Source organism: Cydia amplana, chromosome 11, assembly GCF_948474715.1.
Source record: "Cydia amplana chromosome 11, ilCydAmpl1.1, whole genome shotgun sequence".
NCBI lineage: Eukaryota > Metazoa > Arthropoda > Insecta > Lepidoptera > Tortricidae > Cydia > Cydia amplana.
This window is the reverse complement of record NC_086079.1, coordinates 12,223,599-12,242,385: the sequence shown is the minus strand read 5'-3', so window position 1 is coordinate 12,242,385 and position 18,787 is coordinate 12,223,599. Positions and strand designations below refer to the sequence as shown.

Genomic DNA, 18,787 nt, shown 5'->3' with positions numbered 1-18,787 from the left:
TAGTGATATTACATAAGTCTCAAATCAATAATAAATGTTTCAAATTTCAATGCCGTTCCTCTAAATCGAACCAAATATATTCTCAGAAGTGACTTGAACACGTTTGCCCGCTAGGTAAATGATTCAGTAATACAATATGCAAAGCTAGCGTGTGCATATTGTTTGAGTGTACGTCGAATTGACATATGGATGGCTCCCTTGTTAACATGCAGCTTGCAAATTACCCGCAACCGTACATTGATCGACGACTATCCGTGTCAAATTGTTTACATGACAAAATTACTGTAGGGTGCATTGAGTAAATTAGAATCTTTTTGGGAGACGTTATCAAGAATTTAGAATAATTACATGAAACATAACGAGTCTAATTTGTATTCGAAAAAAATGTTTTAAATGATTTGCCGTATTTTTGTTAATGTTGTTTGTTGTTTCTGATCACGTCTCCTGAATCACACAAAGGGATATAATTTGCACCGATTCCTCATACAAATACAACGAATCAGCCTAGTTAGGTGTGTGGTGATTTTTTTCACGTCGGTTGACCAAATATATCCATTTTACCCATGCACTAATTATACGAGAAGTATTTTATAAAAGCTTTGGCCCCAGTTTCCAATTGAGTTTTAGTAACCAGGAAATGCAGATTTTATTTGATAACATTAAATTTTGTAGTGATTATGAGTCCCTATTTGCTTACAATAAAACTATTTTACGACTTTTCATAAACTACGTTTTATTTAAAGACACTATTCTACTTATAAATTTCTATAACATAGGCACGTCTAAACAATATTTTGATATAGACGAATATAAATTAATTTTAAATTTAATCACAGGCCATGACGCAATATTTGTACAACATTACACTTCATAGATAACGGAACTAATTCGAAATAGATAATTGAATTCGAATTTAAACTACGATATCTTTACCGAGCCGCTCGAACTCGTTGGCAAAGTATACCATATCCTTGTGGTCTAGAGCAGAGTTTTGGAAAACAATACGGAAGAAATTAGCGAGATCACCTTGCGGCTGGTACGTGACCATCATACTTCCTTCCTTTATCATTCGCTCCTTTATTTTCGGTGCAACCTTGTGCAACCTTTCTTTGTAATCTGGGTCGTTTTCGCGACCTCGCAGGCATTGCGGTACGTACCAGAACGTGACGTTAGTGCACTCAGGTTGTTCGATAACGAGCCGGAAGCCCTCGCGTTGCCGGATATGGTCAAGGAAGAATTTGGCGTTGTCGAAAATCTTGTCGATATGTTTCTCGAGACCGTCGGTGCCTTTCGCCTTCCACATGAACCAGAACTTGAGTACGTCGGCCCTCCGTCCGCACTGTATGTGTTTGTCGCCCGTGTCGTAGGAAGTGTCGTAGAATTTGTCCTTCTGGAAGAGGTACTTGGCATTGCAAGAGTGTCCCTCTTTGAGTACGTTCTTGTGTCGAATTAGAAATGTCGAGCATTGTTGCGGGGCCGCCAAGAGCTTATGAGGATTCCACGTCACCGAGTCCGCTCTGGAATCGAAAAACAATTACACTTTATAACAATGCCTTCTATCTCACAAGTATTTGCACACATGTACGCTATTCGTATAAATCATTTGGGTTTTAAATTTTCAAGGCTATTTAGAACCAAGGATATTTACAAACAGTTAATCGTTATACATATTATACATATTATAAAGCTATTTAACATTATTAATGTGGAGTTGATAGCACAAGACCATCGTGTTATGAAGGTCAGCTTTGTTCCTAAATATTAAATGTTATTTATATGTGACAAAATTCAAGGTATTGCAATTAGATAGGTCAACTACGTAAATATTGGTCGCTAAGCAACAAAGGTGTCTCTCTATGAAACTAAGGTAGCTAAGGTCACTTATGATTCTATGAGATGTCATAGAAATCCTATTTAATGTACATATTTGTAAGTTTTGCTGTAATTTCCTAAATATTTGGATAAAAGTCATTTTATTTTATTTATTTATTTGTCAAGCCCGTCACTCGCCTAGGACGGTTATAGCACAGGGCGGACACGCCATACATCAAAAATTATTTGCGATTATATGTGTGCGCGGCAGGTCTGTACACGCGTCATTGAGTTTCTGACGGAATCCTGACATGCTCTCAGTAGAGCGACTTACGCACACATTCATGTCGCGGCCTGTCGCGGGCGAGGTAATCCGAATCGGGGCGGGGCGGTGCGTGTCCGTTCTGTATGATAATACTATTACTTATTCTGTGGTTATAGTACGGTAGATATATATTTTGAAACGAACGCATCTCAATTTAATTTAGGAGCTTCTACTCGACTCCAAAAAATGTGCAAAAGCAGAATGTCAAAAAACTTCAAAAGCGCATCGTAATCGTTTCCACGGGAATTGATTGCGCATGAAGTGGCAGCCCGCGTTCGGGCAATGCCGTCAATTTTCATTTGCGCTGCCACTCGTTTGTCTGTGTCCCGACTTCGGAGGACCGTTGTTTCCATTGGTTTACTAACGGCCGCCTGGAGGTACCAGTGAAGTGAGATCTTCAGATCTTAAGATGACATTCGGATGGCGGCTGCGTTACTGCAGCAGCGCTGCTGACGCAGCGTTGGAGTGGCTGGTAATGGGAGATCTGACTATGAATTTCGTTGATAAATTGCGTTGCTTGTCACTCAATATCTTAAGAAAATTTACAGTTACAACGCAGCTCCAGCAACGCTGATGCATTGACATCCGAATGTCACCTTTAACTGAGCGAAAATACCAACAGCAGCGAGCATATTAGAGTCAGCTACCACTGACATTTGTATTTTATTTTCATGGAGTAGTTGGGAAGCATCACGTCGAATCGTTTCGCCAATTTAACATTACCCTTCGATAATGACTAGATAGTCGATCTGCCTCATTGAGACCTACCTAAGTGTGAACGGTACGCAGTCACTTAAAAAACTTTTCAGCCCCACCGTTTTCCTTTGTCGCAAATCTGAATCAAAGACTGTTGAGTACCGTAAAATGGGGTGAGTAGGTGCAAAACTGACATTCAAATCTCGATAACATTTTTTTTTACATATGAAAACTGAATGGTGTATATGTCGTAGTCAGATCGTATAATCCGCCGTATTACATTACGGCTAGCCGTTTTACAAAACAGGGGCGTTTTGAAATGCGGCGGTTCGACGATTAGCCGGATTGTCATTGCGATACGTTCTTCAATAAGGCGGCCTACGTTTAGCCGCATCGTATCTACTATTTAGATTGTAGAGTGACCAGTTCTTTCGGTCGCCTACGTAACCGGAGTTTGTCAATGTTTGCAATTTAATTTATATTTACCATTGTCCCACCACACTACATGTGTTTCTTTTCCAAAACATTTCCTTCACAACTTAAACAGACGGAGCCCCGCAAGCGGGGCTCCTATTTCTGGGCGGTTTGCCCTTCGGGCTTCTGAAGCTACCTAACGAACCTAACCTACTTACCTACCTACGCTTTTTTCCCCAAAGTGTAATGTTTTCACGGACGTCTCACTAAATCAATAGGTAGGTAGGTTAGGTTTGTTAGGTAGCTTCAGATGCCCGAAGGGCAAACCGCTCAGAAATAGGAGCCCCGCGAAGCGGGGCTCCGTCTAGTTAAGTTGCGAAGGAAATGTTTTTTGAAAAGAAACAGTCCGACGAACTCCAGATTTGATGGACACCCCAGCATTTTTCATAGTTTGTTGTTGTTATGTCAGGCAGCGCCACGAGTGTTAAAAATGGGAACTAAAAACTGTCAAAGCGGCGGCTAATGACTCGCTGTATTACATTACAGCTAGCCGTGTTGAAGAACGTATGGCGCCGAATACATTCCGGCGGATTTTCATTCAGCCGCATTCAATCCGGCTAATCGTCAAACCGCCGCATTTCAAAACGCCCCTGTTTTGTAAAACGGCTAGCCGTAATGTAATACGGCGGATTATACAATCCGACTGCGACATATATAATAAGTGTTCCGGACGTTTGTATTTTAGTTTTTATTTTATTTTGGGTAGTTCCATTTCATAACTTTGACGATAAACAGGAAAACCCACCTCACCCCGTAGTCCCTCGTATTTGGGGTGAGTTGGGTTTTCATACAAAGGTGATTTTGGAAGATTGTTGGATCGATTTATTTTATTATGAGTATTACTATAGCTCCATTTTAAATTGGAATACATTATTTTTGTAGCAGTAGCCTTAAAAACCCATCTCACCCCCCTTTCATCCCTTCTCTCCCCATTCATAACCCAACTCTCCCCGCGACCCCTACTCACCCCATTTTACGGTAGTTGTTTTAATGTGAATTTATATAAACGTCTGAATCTATATGCTCGATAAGCAATTGAAATAGCAATCCTGTACTTTTGCTGCATTGTGAGCTCTGAATATTATTCCTATCAATTCTCTCTCTGTCGCTTTTCCATTTTCAGAGCTAGGCTGAACCGGGGTTTTAAAAAAGCCGTGTGTCTTTGTTAGTATTAAGTACTACAAACTCAAAAAGCTAACATTTTATCAATGATACATGAATGTTAGAATAGTTAATGTGTGTTTTTTTTTTACTATTAAGAATGCTCATCAAAAGAACGTAGAGGTAGGTAAGTACCTAGTAGGTAACTGAAGATCGATTGATACTGGGATTTAAAACGATCGCGATCGATTAATTGTGTTGATTTCCTTATAAGACCTTACGGATTTTTATAAAATGTAGCCAAAAAGCCGTATGGTCATTAAATGACATATATCATTGTAAAAAACCCAGAAATGATCATCTTACAATAAATGTTTAGATACATGTAGGTAGTAGAATTCAGGGTCACCCCAATTTACAGCGAAGTAACAATAACAGGTAGACTTACAGCTCGATTCCGTTCAGTAGATACCGGTGCTTCTTAGACATCAAGGCTCCACCGCCCCACGCAGCGTCCACATGCAACCAAATGTTGTGCTTCTTGCACAAAGCGGATATCGGCAGCAACGGATCGAAGGCACCATACACCGTAGTACCAGCTGTAGCGGTCACCAAGAATGGAGTAGCTCCGTCTTCAATAACTTCTTCTATCTTCTTCTCCAGGTCGTGAACATCGATTTTGCCAAGATTGTCGGTTTTGACGAGGATGCAGTTGTCGGAGCCGATGCCCATGAAAGCAGCCAGCTTCTTGGTGGAATAGTGCGCCAGCTCCGAGGTGAATAGAACCAGGCGCGGTACGGCGTACACGCCTTTGCTCTGTGAATAAACGTTTTGAGAATAAATATCGCGAGCCTACATATTCACAATAGCCTAAATACATATATGGCAAATGATCCAAGTCTTAGATGTTAGAAACAAAAAGTTAAAGTTACTTCAGTGTCCTGGGAACAATGCCTCAGGCAAATTTAGGGTTAGATTTGTGATTTATTTTGTTATTTAAACCTCAGAAATAACTAAACACCTACAGAAATAAAAATACCTACGGGACCAGAAACCCATTTTACTTATTAAACTACTATTACCTATTAGGTACTGGAATACAAAATTCTGTAAGTCTCAAGGTTAATCAAATACCACTATATTATTACCATACCACAAATATTTTTGCATGATTTTTTATTAAGTGGTTATTCCATTCACATCATAATTCGCAAAACATATAAACACTAGTAGTTTGTGTTACAAGGGATCAAAATGATATATTTCCGTCAAGGGCGTACATTGAATCCTGAATGAAGCGATGGATTCTAAAGTAGAATCCCGAGTGTAATGAGGGATTCAAGTCTTAACGCCCAAGACGAAATAATTTTGATACCGTGTGACATATACTGCTTTTCACAACAACTATGAGGAAAATAAAAAAATCTTAGTGTTGACTAATCTGATGCTTAAACAGATTAGGTATTGAAGCTAAAAAAAATAATCTATATATATAAATGCACGTGTCCTGACTGATTGACTGACTGACTGACTGACTGACTGACTCATCAACGTAGAGCCGAAACTACAAATGCTAGAAAGTTGAAATTTGGACACTAGGTTGCATTTATAAAATGTATAAGAGCTAAGGAGCGATTTTGAGAAATTCAACCCCTAAGGGGGTTAAAAAGGGGATGAAAGTTTGTATGGGGTTCAAATTTTATTTTGAGCTAGGAAATTGAAACTTTGTAAAAATGTACTATATTAAAAAACAAGAAAACTAATTTCTGCGTTTTCAAAAATTCATCCCCCAAGGTGGTGAAAAAGGGGTTGAAAGTTTATATGGAGATCAAATATTTTTATGAGTGTTGGACTTGAAACTTTGTATATGGGGATATTATTATAAGACGGGAAAAGTAAATTCAGCGTTTTTGAAAATTCATCCCCTAACAGGGTTAAAAAGGGGTTGAAAGTTTGAATCCATTACAAATGCTTTGAAACTTCTTAGAAAGGCATAATAGCCGATGACAAAAAAAAGTAATTGCGACGTTTTAGGTAATTCAACCTCTAAGGGGGTAAAAAAGGGGATGAAAGTTTGTATGGGGTTCAAGTTTTATTTTGAGCTAGGAAATTGAAACTTTGTAAAAATGTACTATATTAAAAAACAAGAAAACTAATTTCTGCGTTTTCGAAAATTCATCCCCCAAGGTGGTGAAAAAGGGGTTGAAAGTTTATAAGGAGATCAAATATTTTTGTGAGTGTTGGACTTGAAACTTTGTATATGGGGATATTATTATAAGACGGGAGAAGTAATTTCAGCGTTTTTGAAAATTCATCCCCTAACAGGGTTAAACAGGGGTTGAAAGTTTGAATCCATTACAAATGCTTTGAAACTTCTTAGAAAGGCATAATAGCCGATAACAAAAAAAAGTAATTGCAACGTTTTTGGAAATTCAACCCCTAAGGGGGTTAAAAAGGGGATTAAAGTTCGTCTTAGGGTGCAAATTTTATTTTAAGCTAGGAACTTGAAACTTTGCAAAAAGGTATTGAATTAAGATACAAGAAAACAAATTTCAGCGTTTTTAAAAATTCATCCCCCAAGGTGGTAAAACATGGGGTTGAAAATTTGTACGGATATCAAATATTTTTGAGAGTGCGGGACTTGAATCTTTGTATTTGGGGATATTATTAGAAGACAGGAAAAGTTATTCAGCGTTTTGTAAATCCCCTAACAGGGTTAAAAAGGGGTTGAAATTTGGTATGGAGTTCAAATTTTATTTTAAGCTAGGAACTTGAAACTTCGTAAATATATATGTTATTAAAATACAAGAAAACTAATTTCAGCGTTATTGAATATTCATCCCCTAAAGTGGTGAAAAAGGGGTTGAAAGTTTGTATGGATATCAAACATTTTTTCGAACGCGGGTCTTGAATCTTTGTATTTCGGGATATTATTAAAATACAGGGAAAGTAATTTCAGCGTTTTGTATAATTCATCCCCTAACAGGTTTAAACAGGGGTTGAATGTTTGAATCCATTACAAATGCTTTGAAACTTCTTAGAAAGGCATAATAGCCGATTACAAAAAAACGAATTGCAACGTTTTTGGAAATTCAACCCCTAAGGGGGTTAAAAAGGGGATGAAAGTTCGTCTTAGGGTGCAAATTTTATTTAAAGCTAGGAACTTGAAACTTCGTAAATAGGTAGTTAGGTAAAGTTAGGGGCTTGAAACTTCGTAGGTTGTGAAAGACAAGTCTCATGCGTCGTATAATATTAATAATTAAGAAATGATTAACCGTCCTACCGCAATCTCTTGCTGCATAATGTTCTAAGCTAATGTAGAATATATAACCACCAATATACAAATCCACGCGTACGAAGTCGCGGGCAACAGCTAGTGTGCAAATAAATGTAAAATTAGTGTGCTAGAACAGAAAAGTGCTACTTTGATTCCTCCTAGCAGGGAGGAAAAATGCCACTTTGATCCCTCCTAGCAGGGAAGAAAAAGCTCTTTTCAGAATAGGAGGTGTGAAAAATCAATGTGTACATATTTATGCCCTTTCGAGTTACGATTGTTGCATAAACCGGCGGCGTAAGGTCAACGAACTCTCATTAATACCTACACAATTACGTCTTAAGTGTCGGGATCTGTTTATCTGCACGAGGTCAGAGATTGCGATACTAAGGTAAGGCCGTCTATCCTGGCTTTTGGTTTGGCAAAATTGCTAAATTAGAATAGGTTCATTTTACGTATAGATAGATATGTCGGCGGCCGATCGTAAGATCAGGCATATCGTGAAACGTGAAAATCTTTGACCCGTTCCCTGAGTCGACGGAGCCCCGCTACGCGGGGGCTCCTATTTCTGGGCAGTTTGCCCTTCGGGCATCTAAAGCAACCTAACGAACCTATCCTACCTATATATTGGTTTAATGTCACTATCGTCAAAACATTACACAGGAACATTACGATCTGCCTGATCTTACGATCGGCCGCCGACAGATAGATCCTTTATAGTAGGTATTCATAATTTATTCTATTATACATAATTTCATAATTCCTTGCAAAAAAAATTAATAAACATTGTACATAACAATATTTACATGCACATTGGGGCAAGGAAAATATTAACAGTCAAGTGTTTGTATACATGTCTGATAATGGCAATTTATTTTGCCTTGTTTGTCTAAATTTTCGTGATAAACCATATTCTTAATATGCAATACATCAATTGGTATGTACTAAAAAAGTAACATAGCAGTAGGTATTTGTTCTAATAAGCCAAACTGAATTTCCAAGTATCATATCAAAGGTATTTCAACATTAAGCGCCCTTGACACCACACATCCAACACTAAATGCAGTTACGGAAGTCAGGAACTTGTATTTAGTTAAGTTGGTATTAACCGACATAAGTTATAGTAAGTATTTATTTATTTTTAAGTTGTACTTAAGAGCTTTGTAAGTAAGTACGCATGCACTCGCTATACTTACTGATTATTTATATTTAGTTCTACTGTAAGTAGTTAAGTTTCTCTGTAGTGAAATGTATAATTTCATTGAGAAAAAATAAAGTTCTATAAACCTAACTTGTCCGGCTCGCTTTATTAAAACAAATACTAAGAAAATAATCCGGTAAATCCAAGGTTCTCAAAGTTTAGCACGCGATTGGTTATCGGGGTTAAGGTAATCTCCAAATAGGTTTCCTGCAAAAACGGCAATCAACTTATCTTACCTAGGCTCATAATGATTACAGATAAGACTGACTGGTTGACTAATAATTGGATAACGGCTTAATTATAGCCAATTAAGTGACTGTAATAATAGTGCAAAACGACTGTAATTAGCATCAGTATAATAATGTAGCACATTTGTAATTCCTTCTACTTTTTAGGGTTCCGTAGCCAAATGGCAAAAAACGGAACCCTTATAGATTCGTCATGTCTGTCTGTCTGTCCGTCTGTCTGTCCGTCTGTCTGTCCGTCTGTCTGTCCGTCTGTCTGTCCGTCTGTCTGTCCGTCCGTATGTCACAGCCACTTTTCTCCGAAACTATAAGAACTATACTGTTGAAACTTGGTAAGTAGATGTATTCTGTGAACCGCATTAAGATTTTCACACAAAAATAGAAAAAAAACAATTAATTTTTGGGGTTCCCCATACTTCGAACTGAAACTCAAAAATTTTTTTTTCATCAAACCCATACGTGTGGGGTATCTATGGATAGGTCTTCAAAAATGATATTGAGGTTCCTAATATCATTTTTTTCTAAACTGAATAGTTTGCGCGAGAGACACTTCCAAAGTGGTAAAATGTGTGTCCCCCCCCCCTAACTTCTAAAATAAGAGAATGATAAAACTAAAAAAAATATATGATGTACATTACCATGTAAACTTCCACCGAAAATTGGTTTGAACGAGATCTAGCAAGTAGTTTTTTTTTAATACGTCATAAATCGCCTAAATACGGAACCCTTCATGGGCGAGTCCGACTCGCACTTGGCCGCTTTTTATTAAGAAAAATTAGGTGCAATCCTTCATCTAATTTATTTTATTTTATTCCTTCCTTCCTTTCAGTCATTCGTATCCAAATACGAATCAATTAAATATTTATAAAATATGCAGACTAAAGTAATATTAAAACGTGGTATATTACAAGTTTGAATAATTTTACGGTTTAGACTCACTTGTTTTAAGTCACAAGTGAGTCTAAACTGTAAAATTATTCAATGTTAGCATGTCTCACAACAGTTTAAATTCGAATATTACAAAGTATGTAATAAAATAAAATTCGGAAACATACACTCAAATATAAACTTTACACTAAAATTTGTAATAGAATTTTGTTTGTATGGTATTTTTTCTACGATTTTGCTGTCCAGTTGACGAAGCGCGTCAGCAATTCATGCTAGTGATTTCCACACCATGGATAGAAAAAATGCGGCACCACGAAAATGCAATGACAGATGTGTCGCTCAAAGTTTTTGTTTTGTATATCGAGGCTGTTCGGCAACTGAAAACTGCATACCTTTTTGAACTACACTCGAAGTTGAATTTATATGTTTCATTTGGTTCGTTACTACCAAAATTGTGAGATTGCAAGAAATATGAGAAAATCATAACATACCTAATTATGGTATTTTATTAACTACGAACATAAGGTAAACGTCCTAGTGTGTAAGGGCAGTTTGTGTGTTTCAGTACACAAATAAATGTGTCTATGTATCTTGACACTCTTGACACTTCACACGATTTTCAAAGTTGCGATTTCAGTCAGAGACTAGAGAATCGAATAATTTTAAAATGCCGAACACTTTGGTCGTACCGTACTTTGGTCGTAATATCCATGCACAATGCACTCCATTTAACGAATTTAAAAATTACTTGCATTACAGCGTTTTGCACTTTTTATTTTCCCGCTTAGAAGCGTCACATTTATTACTTTTATTACGATATTTTTACGTACCTTAGTTTCCGGGAAAAAGAAGTATCGAGCGCAGCTAATGGCGTATCCGTTAGCGATGGATCCTCCGGGACAAAATATCCCGTCTCCTTCCCCATTGGCCCAGCCCACGAACCTCCTCATCTCGCGGAGGACGTCTTCCTCCATCAAAGTAAAGACGGGGGCAACTTCGTAAGTGTAGACGCTGGGGTTGAGGGCATCCGTCAACCACTGGCCGATCAAACCGTAAGGGTCCACGGACGAGAACAGCTGGTTGACGAAGTAAGGGTGTGCTGTGTTCACCGAATAGCGGGCAACCTGTTTACAAATGTGCGAAATGTATTTTTTTTTTAATTAAGAACAGTAAATACATTGAATGCCTACTAATAAAATTATATTTGAAACTACCCTAAAGAATGCTACTAAATATAAGTCGGCATTTTTATATCTATAAGGAAATATCGTCAAATACAGCCTTAAAGTTGTGGTACCAGTTGTGAACGACAAGCGTGAAATAGAACTTTTTCTAAGTTTCCAATATTTGATCTCAGATTATTTTAATCTTGTAATTATTATAAGCCCAAAATATTTGGTTTACAAATAACAATTGTAAATTCCTACGAGTCTGATTGTATTTTACAATAAATATTAAGTTTATTGACAACCTTTTTAAATTTATACGTTTCACATCCTACTATACAAACACTACAAACAGGTACACTCACGTCAGCTATGATCCCCAACAGCTGGTCATGGCTCAACGGTCCCTCTCGCGGCTTCAGATCGATCGCCTGCTTGATCTGATCCGGGGCAGCCCACTCTACCACCTTCGAGGTCCTCAAAGACCTTCCGAAAACCACACGATCCACCAACAGATCCACTGCGCGTCGAATGAAATCCTCATGCTTCGACCTAACCGCAATACTCTGGAACAGCGTATCGTCTTGTCTCTCCTCCTCACCAGCGATGATGGTTGAATCGGCAGGCATTGTGGTTCTATCTTCTTTCACTTCACTTTCAACCGTTTCATTTACGGAAGGATAAAGTTAAAATAAAACCATTTATTTAATTTTGAATGGACGAGCGACCGCGAGCGGCTGAGCGGTTTTAGCCCGTGGCCGATTGCGTAGCCTTCTTAAATACTGACCGACGTCAATTCACTTTGTAAGGTTAAAATGTTTTAGCCGCTCTATTAAAAAGTAGACAAACAGATGTAGCCACTACATAGCTCGTTGCATGTATGCATAAAACACATAGACGTAGTCGTATGTTCGGGGTAACGGTGGTGGTGGTAGGTATATGAAAACGACTGAATTCACGCACATCTACACCTGGAATTGTTTTTTGTGAACGTTAATACCTAGTTTAATAATTCCAAATCATGAGGAATATCTACGCTAATAAGAAGTAAAATAAACACCACTGTTCATACAATTAAAAAAAAGCAAAAATTTCATAATATCAGGAAATTTTAAGAGAGTTCCGTCAAATTCGAACGGTAGAATTTATTTGTAGGAACAAAATTACTTATGTATATTATTTCAGAATAAGAAATTATAATTACAGTGACGTTTTAGCTAGTAAACTATTTAAGGTTTTTTCACCTTGACAAAGTTTTGTTCTTATACACTTTAATTAGTCTTACGAAGGTCGCACCTGGCCTTTATTACTTGGCTAATCAACTGCAAATGCACTATAAAAACTTTAATAGGTAAGTTTATGACATGTTTCCTAAAAGTACTACCAAAGTACTACCTATCACTAAGTATAAAACACAGTCGCTTTTCGCTGTCTGTTTTTCCCTGTGTATGCTTAGATCTTTAAAAATAAGCAACGGATCTTGATACGGTTTTATTTTTAATAGATAAAGTGATTCAAGAGGAACGTTAATTTGTTAACCCGTGCGACGCCGGGGCGGGTCACTAGTAAATAATAATTATAACAGTTCTATAATGAAGTTCTATGCGAAAATTGCAAAATAATGCTCTACTAAAGTAAAGACTGAACTAACATAGTTCGAGTGTCTGTCGCAAAGTTCTATATTCCGAAGTTTGCAATTATAGTCCAGGCTTTGTTGGATCTAGATAAAGACGGGAATATAAATTAAATGTATATCTCATAAACTTTCGAAGTTGTGTGTGATCAGCCAAATTATAGAGAAAATGGTTGGAAAGGTGGCGGAACATGATCACTTTTATTGAGTGTCTGACTTAAAGTACGTATAAAAAGTATTTATACCCCTCGCCCTGTTTTTGATTTTGCAGGTCCGCAGATTTGCAGATCCGCACACCGCTTCGGTGTGTGAGCGAGATAGCGCTATGGCTGTGCACATAATTATAATAACCTTTCCGTCACCGGAACGGTTTGTGACTAACGTCCAATGTGGAGACCGCCATACCAGTGAACTCCGCCTGTGCTTTGTAGGTACATAAATATTTCATTAAAACGATAGTGCTACTCGGCCAAGCGAAAAAGAGTAAGAATGTTTGATCAGAAGATTGTAATATTTCATATTTCATATTTCATATTTCATATTTCATATTTCATATTTCATATTTCATATTTCATATTTCATATTTCATATTTCATATTTCATATTTCATATTTCATATTTCATATTTCATATTTCATATTTCATATTTCATATTTCATATTTCATATTTCATAATACATTTACAGATGGATTAAGGTAAGTACAATTTTAAAATCAATTCAATAAACTATAAATTATACGTACCTACCTCGCGACATGTAACACGCAGCTCAAACTCACTTTGCAGGCCTAATAAAAGGCCGGAAATACATTGCACGTGCACGATAAAAAAATTGTTTCTTAACCTTTTCCACGCCGTGTCAAACACAAATGTGTCACTCAGACGCCACATCATTGAAGTGTCAAAACTGAAGTTGAACTTTATGTATAATATATGTAGGTCGACGTTGCTCTTTGGTCTGTGACCGATTAATTTGGCGTTGAACCTACGGTGCGGATATATCGGTCATTGGCGTCCAAAAGGTTAAAAATGGTATTTACACCTGTATTAGGACACAGTGCACGAACGCAATACCTGCAGGCTTACAAGCTTTTCCTAACAGGAAAATCTTTATAATAAGTGGGTAAGTCAGTTTTGCACAGTAATTAATTACGCATTACGAAATATTAAATTAAGCATTTTATAATTGCTCATTTACTTTTCGGGCCATTCGACTATGGAACTCTCTCCCTGTTGAGTTAAGACGTTCTCAATCTATTACCTCCTTCAAATCAAAGCTTAAGGAATACTATCTTTCCCTACCTTAGTTTTATTTTTATAATAATTGACACTGTTGTTTCTTTATTGAATATATAGTTTTTTTGTATGTATGTATGTCTAGATGTATGTTTATGGTTATACGTATTTAAGTATGTTTATCTTTATTAATGTTTTGTGTTGTTTGGTTATAGTCAATTCGACTTTTCATATTTTTTCTTTGCGCCACCTACCGTATATTCTGATTCTTTTGTCTCCGATACTCAAAGGTTGTCTGAAAGAGATCGCTCTTAAGCGATAAGACCGCCTGTTGTTACCTCTATTGTCTTTGTTTATGTTATTGTACATTTATTGTAAACTACGTGTATGTGAGGTGTGCAATAAAGAGTTTTGTATTGTATTGTATTGTATTGTATGATTCGATTCTTAGTATGTCTGTGTCAACGGGAAATTGAATTAACTAAATGTGGTATGCAAACAAACAAGAGACGCAGTTGTTTCAATTGACATTGAATTGTTTGATTCCTCAATCAAGTCACCCTAGTTAATTCGTTGTATTTATTTTATTAGTCACTACACAAGGTCAACATCTTGCACTTATATTCTGCAGTATCACTATCACTATACATAGTATAAAACAAAGTCGCTTACCTGTCTGTCTGTCAGTATGTATGCTTAGATCTTTAAAACTACGCAACGGATTTTGATGCGGTTTTTTTTAATAAATAGAGTGATTCAACAGGAAGGTTTATGTATAGTTTAAACTCATTTTAATTTAACTAGTTTAAATTTTTATTTGTTAACCCGTGCGAAGCCTGGGCGGATCGCTAGTAATGAAAATTTAGACCGAACCAATGATTTATAACTCAAGATAGGTTATAGGCGTTCCAAAATAGAAGCGCTTACCTTGTGACAAATTGGACAAGTTGTCTTTAGTCGCGGCTGGACAAGCGAGAAATGCGCACGTGCTAACGATCACCCGCACACCGAAAGAGAAAGAGACGACCTTATGTTTAACAACGAGTGTGACAAAGATGGATGGAATGAGAAAATTAATCAAAAATAACAGATTGTTTCGTAGGCACTGAAATAAATATGGAAGTATTTTTTGTGCTCCTCAAGTATGAGTATAACCTATCTAAGTATCTATGGTTATATAATATGATTGGACCGAACATTTGCCTAAGCCCCATACTAAATATTCCATCAATTTTATGCCTACAATTTCACTCTGTATACGTATACACGAGTAATTGTGCATTATTCATTGTTCAACCAGCCGTAAAATAATGCATTATGCCTGAACTACGCTGAAACTTCTCCAGCGTATGATTCCTAAACCCAACAGGGCCTCAGGCTAGTGAATGAATTACACAAAACGTTTACACCGGTGGAAAACATATTTACAGGGAACGTGATCTTTAAAGTGATCGGATGAACTACCAGTAGAGACGATTTTTAGGGTTCCGTAGCCAAATGGCAAAAAACGGAACCCTTATAGATTCGTCATGTCTGTCTGTCTGTCTGTCTGTCCGTCTGTCCGTCTGTCCGTCTGTCTGTCCGTCCGTATGTCACAGCCACTTTTCTCCGAAACTATAAGAACTATACTGTTGAAACTTGGTAAGTAGATGTATTCTGTGAACCGCATTAAGATTTTCACACAAAAATAGAAAAAAAAAACAATAAATTTTTGGGGTTCCCCATACTTCGAACTGAACTCAAAAATTTTTTTTTCATCAAACCCATACGTGTGGGGTATCTATGGATAGGTCTTCAAAAATGATATTGAGGTTTCTAATATCATTTTTTTCTAAACTGAATAGTTTGCGCGAGAGACACTTCCAAAGTGGTAAAATGTGTGTCCCGCCCCCCCCCCTGTAACTTCTAAAATAAGAGAATGATAAAACTAAAAAAAATATATGATGTACGTTACCATGTAAACTTCCACCGAAAATTGGTTTGAACGAGATCTAGTAAGTAGTTTTTTTTTTATACGTCTTAAATCGCCTAAATACGGAACCCTTCATGGGCGAGTCCGACTCGCACTTGGCCGCTTTTGTTTTTGCGTTATACTTATACTAGGATACAATATGGCTAGTTTGAATAGCTTCTCATTTTGAGTGGAATAAACACGAAAACAAATAAACAATAATTTATTTGCAAAAAAAGGGTAACGTTTACAGGTCTTTGTGTAAGTAAACAGTAGGTTTTTACCTTTTCGGCTGTATACAACAGCATGCAAATCCATAAAGGCATTGAATCCCAAATAGGGACAAAAAAAAATATGTAATTTTTATTTAATAGACCTTATATCTACTTTGTTTCCTTACACTACATCTACCAATATTTCTGCTAACAAATATTCAGTCATGATCAAACAATGAAAATGTTTTTCGAAACCTGCTATTACCTACATTTTCATCCACACGTGTGCCTACAGTTCCTTTGAATTTGAACACAGGACGTAAAATAAAACTACCTACGCAGACAAAAAATATTCCGCTACGCTAGATCCAATTTCGTTCTCACTATTTATATCTAAAAAGGTCGTTATTTGAAGACGTCTCGTTCGTTATTGTTTCATGTTCCATCATTAGGATTTATTTATACATTAACTTGAACTGTCAATGGAGAGAAAAAAACAATAAACTCAAAACCAATCAGGCTGCACATCTATCTATCTATCTATCTATCTAATCTAATACCTTTAAACGAGCAATTCTTGTATATTTATTTATTTATTTACATGTATATATATTTCGGGGATCTCGGAAACGGCTCTAACGATTTCGATGAAATTTACTATTCCTATAGGTGTTATTGGGTGCGAAAAATCGATCTAGCTAGGTCTTATCTCTGGGAAAACGCGCATTTTTGAGGTTTTATATGTTCTCCGAGCAAAGCTCGGTCTCCCAGATATTAATGACAAACTTGACATGGCATAAGATTACCTATCGTGGCAAATGTTAACTCTTTCGTCTTATCTTCTTACGTCGAAGAAAGATCATTGAGGAAAACTCATTGTAATTTTGTATTTCGCCATTTTACGCCGCGTTCTTAAGCTACAATTTTTATTCGAATTTCACACCGTCTAGGTAGTATTATATTATAGTATATTACCTAATATTAAATAGTACCTACCGACAAACTTGAAAAATAATCTTTAAATAAAAGAAACCTCTATAGCTATGTAGATCCTCCACTTTAAGTACGACCTCCATTCAAGATCAGATTACCTTAATGCCCCATTTACACGATTACGAAAACTTTTTTTTTATTTGAATTATACTTGTCCCATTGGCTTAAAAAAGGCGATGCAGATAAAATCACTATGAATGAAAATCACATGGACCATGACTAAATGAATTTTTTACTTTTTAATTGGTTATAAATAAAAGCGGGTACAATTAGAAGAGCTCGTTAAAGTTGCAGAAATAATTTTGCCTATACTGTATTAGGTACAGTGAGCTGCATAATTGCATGGACACATTATGGATGGAATTCATTCCATGCACTTTTGCAGCTGGATGATTTAATTACATGCAGTAAAACAATTAAATTTGTTAATTTATTAGAACACCTCTATTCTGTAACTACCTATAAATAGAGCGCTGGTAGATAGAATAAAACAGTGAGCTAGCGGCTAAACTTGCCTGGGATAAGTTTTCAAACTTTACAAATACACAGCGAACATAAAACCCACCGTAATCTCAAACTTATAGCGTACATTTTAGCCTGCGCTAATCTTACACGAAGTAATCCCAAGTATAATTAGTGGCTGCACTGAAAAATTGCATTGCTCTCGCTGGATCTAGCCACCTAGGTACTTAGCAAAGAAATACGTGTACCGTAATTTTATTTGTGAGTCTGTTTGTCAATTAGATAGTGTTTTATTGCTTATCATTAGCGGTTCTTAGGCTCGCTACTATGAACTTAGATCTTGGAGAACATGACGTTGAAATCAATACGTCTTGACTGCATCGACCGTCCAGTGGCGCCCTCATTGGGGGATATATTATGTGTTTTCTAATAAACCAAATTAATTTATGTATAGGTAAATCAGTAACTACCTACAATTATCTTACTATTGTTTGTCAGACTGATTCCCCAAGCCTGTCATAGTGATATCATATGCAACATTTTACCTTTCTTTTCAGAGTGTATCAAATTAGTCAAAAAACGATGTCGCCAATTATGGAAAGAGTACTTTGACGAAAGGGCAAAAGAAAAAGGCATTTGGTATAGAACGATCCAACCTGAACTGATGAATACACCATGGATAGATTGCTCGCTTAGTCGGCAAGAAATTGTAACAGCTCTAAGAGTACGTTCGGGGCACATTCCCCTCAATAAGTTTGGATTCATGATGCGTAAAGTCACCTCGCCATTATGTTCAGAGTGCGATATAATTGAAGACGTTTACCACATATTGGTGGAATGTGTGCGGAACGAATCCTTTAGGAGTCAACTGAAAATATCCTGTAATACTTTTCACAATGTTGGTGGCTGCAATAGTGCCCTGGCTTCTCCATTATCGGACGAGGCCAGAGCACTCTTCAAGCTAGTCAATATAGGCCTTAGTAATCGTAAATGAGGGTGATTGTATGTTGATTATATGGAGCGACATAATCGCTAAGCGATAAAGCTCTTCAATAAAGATTAAAAAAAAAAACTTTTGGTTTATGGCACATTAATTAGTTTTATAATGCTTTAT

At 36.8% G+C, this 18,787-nt stretch overlaps 1 protein-coding gene across 1 annotated transcript; it reads right to left on the bottom strand.

The window, feature by feature from the left end:
• Positions 1 to 715: 715 nt before the first annotated feature.
• Positions 716 to 11,968, bottom strand: LOC134652080 (cysteine sulfinic acid decarboxylase). The gene is made up of 4 exons (XM_063507236.1): positions 11,548 to 11,968; positions 10,847 to 11,140; positions 4,857 to 5,224; positions 716 to 1,517 (listed from the first exon to the last, which is right to left on the bottom strand). The coding sequence occupies exons 1-4, from the start codon at positions 11,809 to 11,811 to the stop codon at positions 914 to 916; spliced, it is 1,530 nt and encodes a 509-aa protein (XP_063363306.1). The 5' UTR covers positions 11,812 to 11,968; the 3' UTR covers positions 716 to 913.
• Between the last annotated feature and the right edge of the window lie 6,819 nt (positions 11,969 to 18,787).